Raw genomic sequence first — 17,121 nt, 5'->3', positions numbered from 1 at the left:
ATCCTCAGAGGTAATTTAGGTAACTCATACGAAAAAGCAGAATCTGTACGGGTTATCCAGAGTGGAGGCAGTCCTCCAAGAGCTGGGAATTCTCAAAACATTTTCTCTACTGCAGAGAAGCCCCAAGGGATGTGGGTTCAAATAGTTTTTTATGTACGTTCCTTACTTATATGTAAAAATGCACTGTAAAACTCATACAGTACATCCTCACAGACAAAAAGACAAAGAAGAAATAACTGTGCAGGAATGTACAGAAGCAAAGCATTAGAATTCCATTCCCAAAGAAGGTACCCCAATCCTCCTATTCCAGTGGATACACTGTAATATCTGTATTATGGAACAAAGCGTCATCTTTCCGTTTTCTTCTCCATGAATAAACTACCTCATGGGAAACTTCACTGAATTTCATAGATTTAAACAGAATAAAGATGCCTGGTTTCCATACCAACCATGCCTGCTTCTCTTTTGTTTCTCATTCATTTATTTATTCATCTATTTAACCAACAAATCTTTATTGAGTACCACAAATATTTATCGTGTGTGTAGGTATTGATGGGAAAACTAGGAAGATCAAAGTAGGTCTCCTGTCCTCATAGAGCTTCATGTCTAGTGAGGGAGAGAAATACTAAATAAACACTCAAAAGTGCCATCCATGTCATTCAGAGGCCAGCTTGGACTTCCCTGCCTACTGAGAGGTAGATGAGATTGGCTGGAACCTCCCAGATCCACATCCTGGGGGGTCAGAAGCTCCGCTCAGCACATATCCGGACCCCTCCGACTCATGGTCTCGCCTCCTGCCAGGCTTCTCCTGCTCTGTGGTGAAGCAGGCATTGTTCTGTGCCTCTTTCAAAGAAGACAGCTCATCCTTTCCTCAATTTCCACTAGACACTCATTCACATAAAGCATTAGTAAGTATGACTGACTTTAACCAAGATTTAGGGGTAGGAGGACAGTCCACAGCATGGCTGCACAGCAAACGAATGTGAAAACATTTGGAAATTCATGGTTTTAAAAGTCCATTCAACCACTCAGTTTCTCAATACTCAGTTTCTCTTCAATACTCAGCCTTCTACCATCTCACTGGTTCCTCCTTTCTCCATTTCCTTTCTCTCCTCCCCCTGTGTTTCTCTTCCTACAACTGCTCAGAAGCAAGCAACCAACCACCACAATAACAAACACAATGAACAATAAACAAATCCCTCTATTCTCTCATGGAGCCTGACCATTTTTTTGCTTGTTTGGACCGCTGAAGGCACTCATCCTCTCAGAATTACACTGTCTACTCCAAAAAGCTTATCTATGTATTATATTCAACAAGGATATTTTCTATCTTAAGAGAAATTTTGTTGCCATCTGTTAAGATATATATCATTAATCTAGATATATTACAAATTAGGATGCGTGCTCTCACAGAAAATTAGGAAGTACAATAGAGTACAGTTTTAGGACTGGGGGATTGGATTTAAACTGAAGAATTAGGGAAGGAAAGCTTCTTTGAGAAAGAAAAACATTTCTGAAGACTTAGCTAGGCACACACTGTGGGGGAAGGGCATTTCACACAGGGAGACGTATGAAAATACATGCAGAGGTGTGGAGGGAGGAAGGAGTTTGGTGCACTGGCAAAACCAAAAAGAGGCCAGCATGGCTACACCCTAAAGAGGAAGAGGAGAAAGAAAGTGGTGAAGGTGCAGAAGTAAGCAGGGGCCAGGTCCCATGGGAGCTTGTCATCCATGTGACTCCAAGTTTTAAATTCCTGGCTCTTCCCTAACAAATGAAATGACTTCATGAACTGTTTTTACTAAATGTTGATTTTATTGATTTTCAAAACAGATGTGTCAAAGCAAACTTATATAGACACATAGACACACACACACACACACACACACACACACACACATTATGTAAAGCACCTCCCCCAAGGGCCATATAATTTGGCATTATTACGAAGTCTATTCTATAGCCATATATATGATTCTGGGTCAGCTGGGTAATTAGCTGAAAATTATCTTCATATTCATTTTCCTTCCACAGGAATGTTTCCTTCAGAGAGACCCAGAATATGAACCTTTCTGTAACAGCTTTAAAAAATGTTGTCTGCCAGCGGCACATGAATTCTCTATCATCTTTCAGGATTTGTATCTGCCCAGCTGACACACCTATTTCCGCCGAAAAGCAAGTAGCTTCTTGCTCTGCTCTGTGCCTTACTATTGGCAAGGCATTGCAGGAATAGATTTAAGCTCTATTTACCACCAGGGTAAACTGCCCTTCTATAGCATTCTTGTAGAAAGGCATTTCGGGGGGGTCAGTATGTCCCCATGTATTTACAGGTACTGAAAATGACATACACAAACACTCTAGACATTGTGCCCACTCATTACTGCCAATGTTAATCTGGCCCTTGGCACTTTACACATCACAATAGATTCATGTATTCATGATGATGTTCATTCTATTATTTTCTGAAAATAAATTATTTTGTTTGCTTTCCCAATTCTACCTACCCCAAGCTACCTTACTTTTCTTCTCCACTCTTTCCTTTCAACTGCTAATAGCCATGCTTTTAAGCTGTCTTTTTATTGAAAGTAATAAATTAAGGCATTCATCTTCAGTGGTTTCATCTTTGCATAAGAGTCAGCAGCTTACACACTAGCATGCTCACAGTGTTGAGTAGACAGAAATTCATTTCAGTAGTAAAAACATTCACTGACCTTAGAAAGAAAACTTTCCATTTATAGTTACTGGCTAGTCTTGCACAATTGTAACTTTCCAATACAGAATAATACTTTAAAATTAAGATATTTTGAGGAATTTGTATCTTCTGCGGCTCCTCAAAATGAAGCCATTGGCATTTGTTGAGACTAAGTTTGCTGGAGGTACTAAGACTACAGCTGGTCATCTTGTGAGTCAGTGCTTACGGTGGAACCTTGGCTACTGGTATCGGCAGTTTCATAGCACTTTTGGTCTTTGGCAAAGTTGATGAAAACCTGATTTTTCAAGGGAAATAAAGCCATTAGTACTTGGTAAACCAAAGGAAGAAATAAGGTGTGTGTGTGTATGCACAATGGGAGAGCTAATAAGAAGAAAACTAGATATCATAGGGGCACGCCCAAACACAGAAACAAACTCTCACTAGGAGTCCTTCCTTTAGGCATTGAAATTTATCTGGGGTTTGAAAATAATATCTATATCTACAACTATAAATACATTTATAATCATAATATAAATCTAAAGCTATAATTAAATATCTATAGCCACATATTTGTATCTATTTGATCTGTATCAGTATCTTTCAAGTATCTTTTAACAAGGAGCCCAAACCAAGCCCTTGTCAAATGTTTGTATGATGATGTTGAGAGAAATTTCACTAGTTTCAAGAGGGTCGCTAGTTTCAACAGTTAATGCACTAAAATAAAATTTGTATACAAAGCTCACATTAACATTATGTTCAGTAAGCTTATTATTTAACAGGCAGACCTTTATGACTTTGTTTAAAATTCTCTTAGTCATAGATTCATCCAGAAAATATTGAGAGTCTATTTTATGCCAGACATGATACTGGTAATTGGTTACAAGTCAAAGGATAAATCTTCTGTGTTGGTAAAGCCATAATTGCCTTAACTCCCCATAAAAAATTGTCCATGAGATGCAGCATGATTCAGAGGCCTCTGTAGCCTCACTTTCAGACCCATTCCAGTGATAGGTCCAATCAAATGTTCTATATATCAGGTTGGTTGAACTGTATAAAACTAAAACAGTGCAAAGGTGATGAAGGATGTTCCATGATGCCTCGAGTTACCGAATATAAACGTAATTAAGACAGATGATGTGAATGAAACAAAAGAATCCTGCATTTACCACTTTGGTTGCCTGAATCTAGCAGATCTAAAGGTTTGGCACCAAATTCTCACTAGATAACCCCATCCTCCCCTAATCTAGGAAGCCAATCAATAGAAATGTTATTTAAGAAACCTACCAAGGAGAAAGTAAGGAAAGTGTTAACAGCTATTTGTTTTATAGATGAAAATAACTGTTGCTTTACATATACAGATAACTGATGGGTACAGATGTCTTACAGAAGGAAAAAAAATCTTCTTTTCTCCATTAAAAATAGTTAACTCTTTTCATATTTTTTCCTAACATCCCCAAATGCACTTAGAAATAAATTAAGCTAACTTTTTCAGGTGCAAGTTTAGATACTGCTTCAATTAAAAACAAATTCAATGTCATTAAAAAGAAATAATCGGAATGTATAATAATTTATGTGACGTTGTGCACATGGATCATGGTATCCAGCTTACCTCTTCCAGAGTAGTCTGACTCACTAAGAAATTTGTGATATTTAAAGCAGCCTTGTTGGTTTCCAGCAGATCAAAAATGTTTGCTACTCCTCCTGCGGTGACCGGCACATGATACACTAGCATGCTGAGGTGCTGATCCTGTGGGAACCAAAGGGAAAAAATGTATTTCTCAGTGTCAGGTAATATTGACTTGACTACACATAACTTGACCAAGAGCTAAGAAACGTACTGAAATTCATTCCTCTGAAAATGATGTTACATTGTAAATAATGGGTATGTTTTGAGATTAACAGCTTTCAAAGGTGAGATAAAAAGTTTTATGAATGTCCAAGAGAAAACAAATTAAAGAGCTAATGAAAATTCCAAAATATTCTACATTCATGTGCACTTATAAAGACATTATAGTCTTGCCTAGGAAAAAATATTGTGGAATGGTATTGCCTATGTCAGATTACGCTTAGCTCACATAAGCGTTTTCAGAGATAACTTTTAGAAGTTTCATTTTTTTTTAATGTTAAAATTGTTCTAAAAGGCTAAGGATTAGCTGTTCAATTTATATTGGCTATAATTGCCAGATTTCAAAAGCACTGTCTCTGAGAAACCTCATTCAAATAATGCTACATTCTTTCTTAACTCACTCTAAAATACTTTTCAGTTTATTTAGTCTGTAGTATCACCATCAATTTAGTAATCTATTCTTATTTCCTTGGAGTATCTTCAACATCTTGCTTTTCTGCATATTTCATCAATTATCATATCTTATTTATTTTTCCTCTAAAATAACTCTCAAATGTAACCTTTCCTCTCTATCTGCACCATCAATTTTATTAACTTGCTGCTCATCACTCCACATCTGAGTTATTGCAACAGCCTCTTCAGCTTAGAAACCATATACACTCGTGTTCTGGCACAAAGTAGCTAGGATAATCTTTCCTAAACACTAGTTTGGTCAAGATGTTTTTTTTACTCCATAAACAATCCCTGTAACCTATATTGATCAGATCAAGATTGTATATTGCAGCCTGGTATTCCAGACCTGCGTTACTGGAAACCCCTCTTCTCACTCCTTTGCTCGCTGTCTAGCCCCTCTCATTGATTTGTGTTTACATCACACCTGTCAGTGCAATCAGGCTATCTTATTGATACTTATTTTTACTCCCAAATTGTTGTTTGGTTATTTCCCTTTTAGAGATCTAGAAACCATCACATACTTGTAGAGAATGGTCTGCTTAGGAAGTAATCAAACTTTTATCATCACTGCACTTGTCTTGTATAGCGCTAGTCCCCTGAAGAACAGACCAGGGCAAATGTAATCTCATCACTCAGTGAATAAACACAGATTTCAACCCAGAAGTTCACTGAAAGAAGAAGTACTATGACCAACGTGGTTTGTGCAAAAAAGAAAAAAAAAGTGTCCTTTAATTTTTAAATTTGATTTTAATTTAGATGATAGAAAATGGACTTTGATAAGAATCAGAGGTTGAGGCAAAGGTATTTTGTAGAGATAAAAGATGTTTTTAAAAATGAACTCTATTTTGCTCTCCAAAATCACTTCACGTTAATATGGTGCCTGACAGTTTATGAAGCATCTTTGTGGACATTTTATCATTTAGTTCTCACACCAGTCTTGTGAAGTAGATATCAACAGTATTTGTAAAATAGGAATACGAGGCTCAGAGACTTTAAATGTCTTGCTGGAAATCACATAGGCAGAGCTGGACCTCAGCCCAAGTCTTCCAATTTCTGTTCATCATTCCACACCTGACTTCCGTTTAAAAACAATCACTTGCTATAATCATCTTATATCAATTACCTGCACATCAAAGATGTTACAATGATAATTTTTTTGTCAAGTGCATTTAAATATGTACTATGTGAGATTTATATGTATATAGCTGTGTGTGTCCATCCTGTTGATATGTATATGTAAGATGAAATTAATTGAGCAATGTTTCAAGTAGTGTGCGATTTAAGAACTTGATTTCCAAGCAATTCTGCTCAAAACTTTGTGGGCTTATCTTTCAAGTGAGGAAAGCAAAGGAGATAATCTCTTCTAGCTGTGACATTCTGGAACTTTGTAATTTTTTTTTTCTTAGAAGAAATGCCCTTGGTCATATGTATCTGTCATTCCTCAATTCCCTAACATATGTAACTAATAATCTAGTTAAGCATACAACCTGAAAAGTAATACAATACGGTCATAAAGCCTTTGTGAGGAAGAAATGAAGGTATGTAAGAGGACTATGTTAGTCTTAAGTAGCTACAAAAATATATAACTAATTTGAAGATTTTATCTGTTAATACTAAGTGTGCTTCAGAGTATCTTCTTGAACTAATAAATATATATTGATGAATAACAAAGCTATGGTCAGCTTGAAAATGACAAACATCCACTACGATATTAGATTATAGCTATCAAAACCAGTCAATCTCTTACTTTTAAGTATGTTTTAGGAAAGTGAAGTTGCATGAACCTTGTGAGGGGCTCCATGCTCACTTTGACATTCTTCACGTGAACCTTGACGGTAAATCCTCGTCCAAACCTAGAAAGAAGTGCAAAATACAGTGTGAGTTATGTTTTGCTGAAATAGCTCCTTTGGAATTCTAGATAGTGAAACAGGACCCAAGCTGACCATGATAGCCCCTTTTCCTATATGAAGACTATCATTTTGCTATAAAAGTTCAGGGCCTGTTGCAAACTGGAAATAGTACACTGCTATTACTTTTTATTTATTTCTACCACTATACAAAGTCAGATCCTTTGGACAAAAGTTGCATTAGAAAGAAAATACAAAATCCTGGCTTTCTTTGGCATGCATGAATTGGTAATTGATGTAAATTCCTGGAGCTACATACTTTCCAATTTAAAGCGAAGAGAATCTTTAAAGGCAAGTTATTGGAGATTTGATGTCAATCGTAAAGATTAAAATCACTGGGGTTCTAAAAATAAATAATAAATCAATATACTAGCTAACAGTTTGCACCAAAAATAGAGTTTGTAAACAAGTCACAACAGACTCTCTGGGAACAACATATAAGGCCTTTTTCATCCTTTTTTCTTATCTTGGTTAATATTGTCTTATAAGAAAGCCAAGCTGTTGTACAGACAAAGGTATAAAGTAATGTCATGATGTTGGAAGATTAACATGGACATGTATAAATGCATATGCACTATGATAAACATAAAAATATTAATTTAATTTTAATTTGATAGTATGATATTTATGCACATCTCCCCAAGGTATTTTTGGTGAAAAGGTTTTGAATGTAGTAAAAATGTTAAATAGCTTGCTGAAAGCCTGTTCAAATGGCAAATGAACATTCTAGATAAAAATCGATGCCTTCATGTACTTGTCAAGGTCTAATTTGTTAACAAGATAACTTTTTTTTGTGTGTGTGTGTGTGTGGGCTTCTCATTGCGGTGGCTTCTCTTGTTGCGGAGCTCGGGCTCTAGGAGCACGGGCTTCAGTATTTGTGGCTTGCCGGCTCCAGACCACAGGCTCAGTAGTTGTGGCGCACAGGCTTAGTTGCGTGGCGGCATGTGGGATCTTTCCGGACCAGGGCTCGAACCCGTGTGCCCTGCATTGGCAGGCAGATTCTTAACCACTGCGCCACCAGGGAAGTCCTGTCATTTACTTTTTTTTTGTCTTTGAATTTTTGAATTATCTTTTATTTATTTTTGTATACAGCAGATTCTTATTAGTCATCAATTTTATACACATCAGTGTATACATGTCAATCCCAATCGCCCAATTCAGCACACCACCATCCCTGCCCCCACGCGGCTTTCCCCGCTTGGTGTCCATACATTTGTTCTCTACATCTGTGTCTCAACCTCTGCCCTGAAAACTGGTTCATCTGTACCATTTTTCTAGGTTCCACATACATGCGTTAGTGTTTTTCTCTTTCTGACTTATTTCACTCTGTATGACAGTCTCTAGATCCATCCACATCTAAACAAATGACTCAATTTCGTTCCATTTTATGGCTGAGTAATATTCCATTGTATATATGTGCCACATCTTCTTTATACATTCGTCTGTCGATGGGCATTTGTGTTGCTTCCATGACGTGGCTATTGTGAATAGTGCTGCAGTGAACACTGGGGTGCATGTGTCTTTTTGAATTATGGTTTTCTCTGGGTATGTGCCCAGTAGTGGGATTGCTGGATCATATGGTAGTTCTATTTTTAGTTTTCTAAGGAACCTCCACACTGTTCTCCATAGAGGCTGTATCAATTTACATTCCCACTAATAAAACAAGAGGGTTCCCTTTTCTCCACACCCTCTCCAGCATTTGTTGTTTGTAGATTTTCTGATGATGCCCATTCCAACTGGTGTGAGGTGATACCTCACTGTAGTTTTGCTTTGCATTTCTCTAATAATTAGTGACGTTGAGCAGCTTTTCACGTGCTTCTTGGCCATCTGTATGTCTTCTTTGGAGAAATGTCTATTTAGGTTTTCTGCCCATTTTTGGATTGGGTTGTTTGTTTCTTTAATATTGAGCTGCATGAGCTGTTTATATACTTTGGAGATTAATCCTTTGTCCGTTGATTCGTTTGCAAATATTTTCTCCCATTCTGGGGATTGTCTTTTTGTCTTGTTTATGGTTTCCTTTGCTGTGCAAAGGCTTTGAAGTTTCATTAGGTCCCATTTGTTTATTTTTGTTTTTATTTCCATTACTCTAGGAGGTGGATCAAAAAAGATCTTGCTGTGATTTATGTCAAAGAGTGTTCTTTCTATGTTTTCCTCTAAGAGTTTTATAGCAGCCTGTCTTACATTTAGGTCTCGAATCCATTTTGAGTTTATTTTTGTGTATGGTGTTAGGAAGTGTTCTAATTTCACTCTTTTACATGTAGCTGTCCAGTTTTCCCAGCACCACTTACTGAAGAGACTGTCTTTTCTCCATTGTATATCCTTGCCTCCTTTGTCATAGATTAGTTGACCATAGGTGCATGGGTTTATCTCTGGGCTTTCTATCTTGTTCCATTGATCTATGTTTCTGTTTTTGTGCCAGTGCCATATTGTCTTGATTACTGTAGCTTTGTAGTATAGTCTGAAGTCGGGGAGTCTGATTCCTCCAGCTCCATCTTTTTTCCCTCAGGACTGCTTTGGCTATTCAGGGTCTTTTGTGTCTCCATACAAATTTTAAGATTTTTTGTTCTAGTTCTGTAAAAAGTGCCATTGTTAATTTGATAGGGATTGCATTGAATCTGTAGATTGCTTTGGGTAGTATAGTCATTTTCACAATATTGATTCTTCCAATCCAAGAACATGGTATATCTCTCCATCTGTTGGTATAATCTTTAATTTCTTTTATCAGTGCCTTATAGTTTTCTGCATACAGGTCTTTTGTCTCCCTAGGTAGGTTTATTCCTAGGTATTTTATTCATTTTGTTGCAATGGTAAATGGGAGTGTTTCCTTAATTTCTCTTTCAGATTTTTCATCATTAGTGTACAGGAATGCAAGAGATTTCTGTGCATTAATTTTGTATCCTGCAACTTTACCAAATTCATTGATTAGCTCTAGTAGTTTTCTGCTGGCATCTTTAGGATTCTCTATGTATAGTATCACGTCATCTGCAAACAGTGACAGTTTTACTTCTTCTTTTCCAATTTCTATTCCTTTTATTTCTTTTTCTCCTCTGATTGCCATGGCTAGGACTTCCAAAATTATGTTGAATAATAGTGGTGAGAGTGGACATCCTTGTCTTGTTCCTGATCTTAGAGAAAATGCTTTCAGTTTTTCACCATTGAGAATGATGTTTGCTGTGGATTTGTCGTATACGGACTTTATTATGTTGAAGTAGGTTCCCTCTATGCCCACTTTCTGGAGAGTTTTTATCATAAATCGGTGTTGAATTTTGTCAAAAGCTTTTTCTGCATCTATTGAGATGATCATATGGTTTGTATCCTTCACTTTGTTAATATGGTGTATCACATCGATTGATTTGCGTATACTAAAGAATCCTTGCATCCCTGGGATAAATCCCACTTGATTATGGTGTATGATCCTTTTAATGTGTTGTTGGATTCTGTTTGCTAGTATTTTGTTGAGGATTTTTGCATCTATATTCATCAGTGATATTGGTCTGTAATTTTCTTTTTTTGTAGTATCTTTGTCTGGTTTTGGTATCAGGGTGATGGTGGCCTTGTAGAATGAGTTTGGGAGTGTTCCTTCCTCTGCAATTTTTTGGAGGAGTTTGAGAAGGATGGGTGTTAGCTTTTCTGTAAATGTTTGATAGAAGTCACCTGTGAAGAGCTTTTCTCTAAATGTTTGATGGAATTCACCTGTGAAGCCATCCGGTCCTGGACTTTTGTTTGTTGGAAGAGTTTTAATCACAGTTTCAATTTCATTACTTGTGACTGGTCTGTTCATATATTCTATTTCTTCCTTTTCCAGTCTTGGAAGGTTATGCCTTTCTAAGAATTTGTCCATTTCTTCCAGGTTATCCATTTTATTGGACAGAGTTGCTTGTAGTATTCCCTTAGTATGCTTTGGATTTCCACGGTGTCTGTTGTAACATCTCCTTTTTCATTTCTAAATTTATTGATTTGAGTCCACTCCCTCTTTTTCTTGATGAGTCTGGCTAATAGTTCATCAGTTTTGTTTATCTATTCAAAGAACCAGCGTTTAGTTTTATTGATCTTTTCTATTGCTTTTCTTTGTTTCTATTTCATTTATTTCTGCTCTGGTCTTTATTTCTTTCCTTCTGCTAACTTTGGATTTTGTTTGTTCTTCTTTCTCTAGTTCCGTTAGGTGTCAGGTTAGATTGTTTATTTGAGATTTTTCTTGTTTTTTGAGGTAGGCTTGTATAGCTATAAACTTCCCTCTTAGAACTGCTTTTGCTGCATCCCATAGGTTTTGGATTGTCGTGTTTTCATTGTCATTTGTCACTAAGATAACTGTTGAAACTGCTTCCTGAGAGTATTTTGGTTGGGGAATAATAATAATAATAATGATATTATTATTAGCTTTTAGGCCTTCCAGGTTTTGGGGTTATTAATTAAAAAAAAATTCAATTCTCAGTACTATAATTTAACTTCAAGGTAAATTAATGATTAACTTCTCCATTCCAGTTTCACTACTCTTTGTAGGATGGGCTGCTGTGATAATCCTTGAAGGTGAGTATAGCACTGGTAGATTTGATTACCCTTTACCATGTGTTAAAGAATACATTTGTTCCTCACCTGCTCTTAATATGCTGCAATGATCCAATACATTGGAACCTTCCATTCACCATAATGGCCAACCTGGTACAGAGAGCTTCACATTCTTCCATGCTGGAAGACAGAATCATGTCAGTATTCTGGGCACAGAAAATTGGTTTAAGATCATGAGCATAAGCTTAACTTTTTTCATTATGGCACCTTAGAAATACTGTTTGAGTATCTGAGTTCCTTAAAATGTCCTTTCCCTTGAAGAACAAAAATATCTTTTAACATGTAAATTAAATGTCTTCACATAGGGTTTATTACTATTTCTTCTCAAACTTGAGGCCATCTCTCTCACCTGGATAGCCCACTCTATCAAACACAGTATTTCTTTTAAGCTCTTTCAAACTTTGACTCAAGGCCTACATTTCGTAAGAAATGTTCCCAAAATACTACTAAGCTGTTTTCATTACGCCTTATACTCCGTATTCAGTTGGCTTTTATGCTTCTGTGTTTATAACTAGTTAACCTGTACTTGATTATATAATTCTAATTTCATGTACGATGATAACTGAAGGAGATCTTAGGTATCACCCTGTCCACTTAATACAAAAGTTAATGGAGGGCTTCCCTGGTGGCGCAGTGGTTGAGAGTCCGCCTGCCGATGCAGGGGACACGGGTTCGTGCCCCGGTCTGGGAAGATCCCACATGCCGCGGAGCGGCTGGGCCCGTGAGCCATGGCCGCTGAGCCTGCGCGTCCGGAGCCTGTGCTCCGCAACGGGAGAGGCCACAACTGTGAGAGGCCCGCATACCGCAAAAAAAAAAAAAAAAAAAGTTAATGGAAATCAGGGGAGAATGGATACATGTATATGTATGGTTGAGCCCCTTTGCTGTGCACCTGAATCTATCACAATGTTGTTAATCGGCTATACTCCAATATAAAATAAAAAGTTAAAAAAAAAGTTAATGGAAATTAAATGATTGGCTTCAGCACATATACTGTGCTAGGGCAAGGCTAGTATATAGGATATAAACAAGTCTCTTGATTCTAAACATACCTAGTTCTTTTTCTACTATATGATCATTATAACGAAAGGATGAACTTAATATAAGGCTGACCTTATAAGAAAGGCACAGAGAAAATTCTTTAGTAGCTTTTTTACCTAATTGATTGGAAGGGTCTACTTCATGGAGAAGGCTTGTGAACGAGCTCTTAAAGGACTAGTAAGATTAGAATCTGGAGAGATTTTGTGAAAAGATCAATTCCAGTAGAAGGCACAGCCAAAGAAAGCGCATGTGATAGGAAAGGGCAGTGAGTGTACACGGAACCACGAGTCATTCAGATTGACAGACAGGAGAGGGTGTCATAGGAAAAAAAGACTAGAAGTTTAGATGAGGCCAGATAATAAAAGGCCTTGCATACTAAGCCGAAAAATGCTGAATTTTACGTGATAGACAATAGGGAGGCATGGTTGAATTAAGAAGGCAGCAAGTTATGGGAAATTTGTTTCTTAAAAGATTTCCTAGGCCCTGTCCCACCACAGGAGCTGGAGTCTCACCATGAAACCTTCCGGACTGGCTCCTTTGACTATGAACATAAAATACTTTAATCCAATTGTGGAATTCACTATCAGTATATATTACACGGGATTACCTTTCCCGTCTCTCATCCTAACATCGTGTCATCTCTCAGTTTACCTGTGAGAAGTGAGGATGACGGCACATTTATTCTGTACTTCTTCTGAAATGATCTTCCAGAGGTGCCGTTTTGATTTAGGATCCATCCCAGAGCTTGGCTCATCCTTAATAGAAAGTTACAAGAAGAATTTATCAAATTAATTAAATTTTGATGAGGTTCTTTACATGAATCATTGCATCTCACTTGCCTAGAACAGAAATCACTTTTCCATGTCATGTGACTAACTTGTTTTATACTTAATAGGCTTCTTTCTGCTGCTGTCAAAAAGCTCAAAATTAATCATTTAAAATTGTCAATGTGTTTTAAAAAGTGTCTCAGTGAAGTTGTACTCTTACTTTACACTTGTCTCTTATAGTTCTTTGGAAAATATTCTGCTTCAATTACTGACAAAGCAAGAATTTTTACATTTAATACTATATTGTCACATATATATTTGAAGCTACATCAGCAAGGCTGCTACCTTGCTCCTGATGGCAGAATTGTGGCTGTAAGTGATAGATAATATGTTATGTGAAGCACAGAGAATTCAATTTGATTTGTTTTTGTTAATATGATTGAGGTGTACTTTCAGTTTTATGTTATTAATTGAAATTTAATACTCCTTGGGGAAATAAAAGTAAGATTTGCAGAAATTGCCAAATAGAAAGATATAAATTACAGTTTAAAGTTAACGATGTTTAGAAAAATTATTCAGACATAAAATTAGAAATGCAGCAATGGAAAAACCTAAACAAGCAATAATAAACCCTGACAGATGATTAAAAAACCAAATTATAGGTCAAGGTTAGGTAAAAATAAAACATATGTCTGAAATGGAAAGTATATACATAGGATCATCAGAAGTTTATTTTTATAGTAAGGAGTTAAATTTAAAGAAAGAAATGAGTGTTAATTTGGGGAAACAGTAAAGGTTATATCGTCACTGTTCCTATTTTTGAAGACAATGGCATTACAGTAAATATATATAAGAGAAAATACGGTATCTTTCTCTCATAGCCTGATTTTAGTTCAGGTCATTAATACATAATATTTGCATAGAGCTTTTAACAACATTTTAAAGTACTTTACATCTATTATCTCACAGGGGTGCCTAAGGATTGTTTTCTTCAATTTAAGGTACACTTATACAATAGAATTCCATTATGAGCATCGATTGGCAGGGATATAATGCATTATAAGCTTCCGGTATTATAGAGAGATGGGTTGTGCATTACTCTATCTGGGCAGTTTAAATGATTTGATCCTCTGTATTACTTAATCTCTGGAATAATGTGATGATTTATAACTGGTGATTTTATTGCATATAGTTAAGCCTCTTTTGGAGTTTGGAAGTGCTTGAGTGAAGGGGATCTTCCAAAATAAGGGCAAGCTTACTTCTCTGAAATAAACACTTTTCACAGTGTTTGGCCTGGGGAGCAGAATGCTATGTCACTCCTACTGTAATTTATATTTCCAGGTGATCAACTTAATTTTTCAGCTCTTAATCAAAATATAAACGTGACATGTATTTCTTGCCTCCAAAAAATTCAGATAAAGTAGAATGGCATATTGTCAAGATTGCTTCTCAAGCTAGGTAACTCATACTTTGAAGCAAAAAGGAAATAACATTTTAGCACAGCATGTTGTCCTCAAATGTGTATTTCCTTTTTGGTAGAAGTTGGAAAATGTGTTAGTTCACCTGATCAGTTACTAATAGAACTGATTTCTTCAATAACTGGGAATCAAATTCTGTCATAATTTTACTTACTCATTTGAATATCCTGACTTTGTTTCAGCTACTTCCTATTCCCATGTTTCCTCTGAAACCGACTGAGCCATAGCTTCAGATAAAAACATTTTTGACGGCATATTTTTGTGGCAACAAATTATCTGATATAAATTCCTTAGTGAGACAATATATGTAAAGTGTTTTACAAAATAACTAGCATATAGTGAGACCCCAGTAAATGTTTGTTGCAATAATGATAATGAACTGTTACACACACTATTGGATATGTGGTTCTAATTAGGTAGTAGCCTTTTTCACAATGATTCTCTTACCAGCAACAGTATGGAAGGTTTCCCTATCAAAGCCAGTGCAGTGGATAATTTTCTTTTTGTGCCGTAACTACACATAGAGGTAGTTTTGTCCTTGTAGGGCTCCAGGTGAAGCCTCCTAAGGAGTTTATGAACAGCCTGTGGGTGGAAAAGAGGACTTAAGTTGATTTTCCCTTGCCAAAACCCTTAAAGCATTAAACAGAAAAAGAGCTACTTGTGAAAAGAAAGTTTTATAATGAAGAAATACATTCCCCCCAAAATTAAAACATTTAAATTCAACATAAATTTTAGTTTATTTTCAAAGGTCCACTTAAACATTAATAGTTCAGGGACTTCCCTGGTGGCACAGTGGTTAAGAATCCTCCTGCCAATGCAGGGGACACGGGTTCGAGCCCTGGTCTGGGAAGATCCCACATGCCGCGGAGCAACTAAGCCTGTGCGCCACAACTACTGAGCCTGCGCTCTAGGGGCCCGCGCACCACAACTACTGATCCCAGGTGCTGCAACTACTGAAGACCGCGCGCCAAGAGCCCATGCTCCACAACAACAGAAGCCACCGCAATGAGAAGTCTGCACACCACAACGAAGAATAGCCCCTGCTCACCTCAACTAGAGAAAGCCTGCATGCAGCAAAGAAGACTCAATGCAGCCAAAAAAAAAAAAAAAATTATAAAAAAGAAATATAAAAAATCAAATTGGAAGCTATTCTATTTTACTTGGGCATTTTGTAGGTAATTCTATGTTTCGGTACTTATCTGAACACTAAAGGATATACAGTCATCACCAAACATGGCTCAATCCAGAGCCTAAGGCAAATGTCATTCTTTATTTGATAGTTTTTAAAAGACAACTGAACAAACATGGGCCAAGATGTTTCTAAAGTCGAGTTCATAGGTTCATTTATTATATACACAATCAAGCTAATACTGCCTCAATTATCACTGTCAGGAGAGAAATGTCATAATTTTCCAGATGTCAACTTGGTCTCGAGGGTGGGTGTGTGGGAAGCAGAAATAATAATGGTTTTCAAATGAACTAGTTTTTCACACTTATACTCACTTCTTTAATATCTTTTTCTGGAATTCCATGTATCCTAGCATAGAAATACAAGTGTTCTTCCACGGTTACCAGGTCATCCAAAGCATCTTCCTGAGGACAGTAGCCAATTAATGAGCTGTCAGAGTCAGCGTGAGCCAGAGACCTGAATTGAAAGAATCAAAAACACAAATGACTTTCAGAAGATGTTTCCCTCTTAGCCCAGATGTTGGGAAGGTAGCTCTATTTGGGTCATCGTAATTGGTGAGTCTGGAAAAAAGAGGTAAAAACAATCCCACCATCATAGTCATACTTAAAGGTTTAAAAATTTCCACTCGAGTAGCTGTTTCTCCTCTAAGGATTTAATAATATAACCACAAAATAACATAAAGAGTTCATTGTAATTATTTTTCTCATTTAATTATATTGTGTTCAGTAATTTGAAGCATTTGTTTTCATACCCAATCTTATTTCTGATCAGAATGTTTCCGCCTGTAGGAATTATGTCTCCAGTCAGCATCTTGAAGATGGTGGTCTTTCCTGCTCCATTCACCCCAAGAAGGCCAAAGCACTGGTTTGAGGGAGAAAAAAAAAAGATGTAAACTTTAATTCAAACCAAAGACATGGTACTATTATATCTCTTTTCTTCTCCTTGGGTGAAATAAATTACCAAGAAAAATAAATCACTCGAATTACTCATGGATATTGCAGTGCTTTGTTGGCACTGGATAAAACTTTTTCTTTTAAAACAATTAGGTACTTAAGTATCTTTTTTTCCTTTAATCATCTGAACATTTTACATATACATAGGACTTGTTTTACATACTATATTATAGCACATCTCTGTGTGACATGATGGGATACCCAAGTCAGATATGCAAACCTGACGAAGTAATTA

At 36.6% G+C, this 17,121-nt stretch overlaps 1 protein-coding gene across 1 annotated transcript in view; it reads right to left on the bottom strand.

Moving 5' to 3' along the window:
- Positions 1-2,882: 2,882 nt before the first annotated feature.
- The window catches only part of ABCA12 (ATP binding cassette subfamily A member 12), a 178,547-nt gene continuing 164,308 nt past the window's right edge, over positions 2,883-17,121 (bottom strand). Inside the window, exons 47-54 of the mRNA XM_029225551.1 lie at positions 16,685-16,794; positions 16,248-16,389; positions 15,192-15,326; positions 13,151-13,254; positions 11,489-11,581; positions 6,736-6,841; positions 4,299-4,436; positions 2,883-2,984 (exon numbers count right to left, since the gene is read on the bottom strand). Coding sequence (XP_029081384.1) covers positions 2,883-2,984; positions 4,299-4,436; positions 6,736-6,841; positions 11,489-11,581; positions 13,151-13,254; positions 15,192-15,326; positions 16,248-16,389; positions 16,685-16,794 — 930 coding nt within the window. The remainder of the gene's footprint in view (positions 2,985-4,298; positions 4,437-6,735; positions 6,842-11,488; positions 11,582-13,150; positions 13,255-15,191; positions 15,327-16,247; positions 16,390-16,684; positions 16,795-17,121) is intronic.

This window comes from Monodon monoceros, unplaced genomic scaffold, assembly GCF_005190385.1.
Source record: "Monodon monoceros isolate NGI ecotype Baffin Bay Population unplaced genomic scaffold, NGI_Narwhal_1 Super_Scaffold_16, whole genome shotgun sequence".
Classification (NCBI taxonomy): domain Eukaryota; kingdom Metazoa; phylum Chordata; class Mammalia; order Artiodactyla; family Monodontidae; genus Monodon; species Monodon monoceros.
This window is presented reverse-complemented; position numbering and strand designations above follow the sequence as displayed.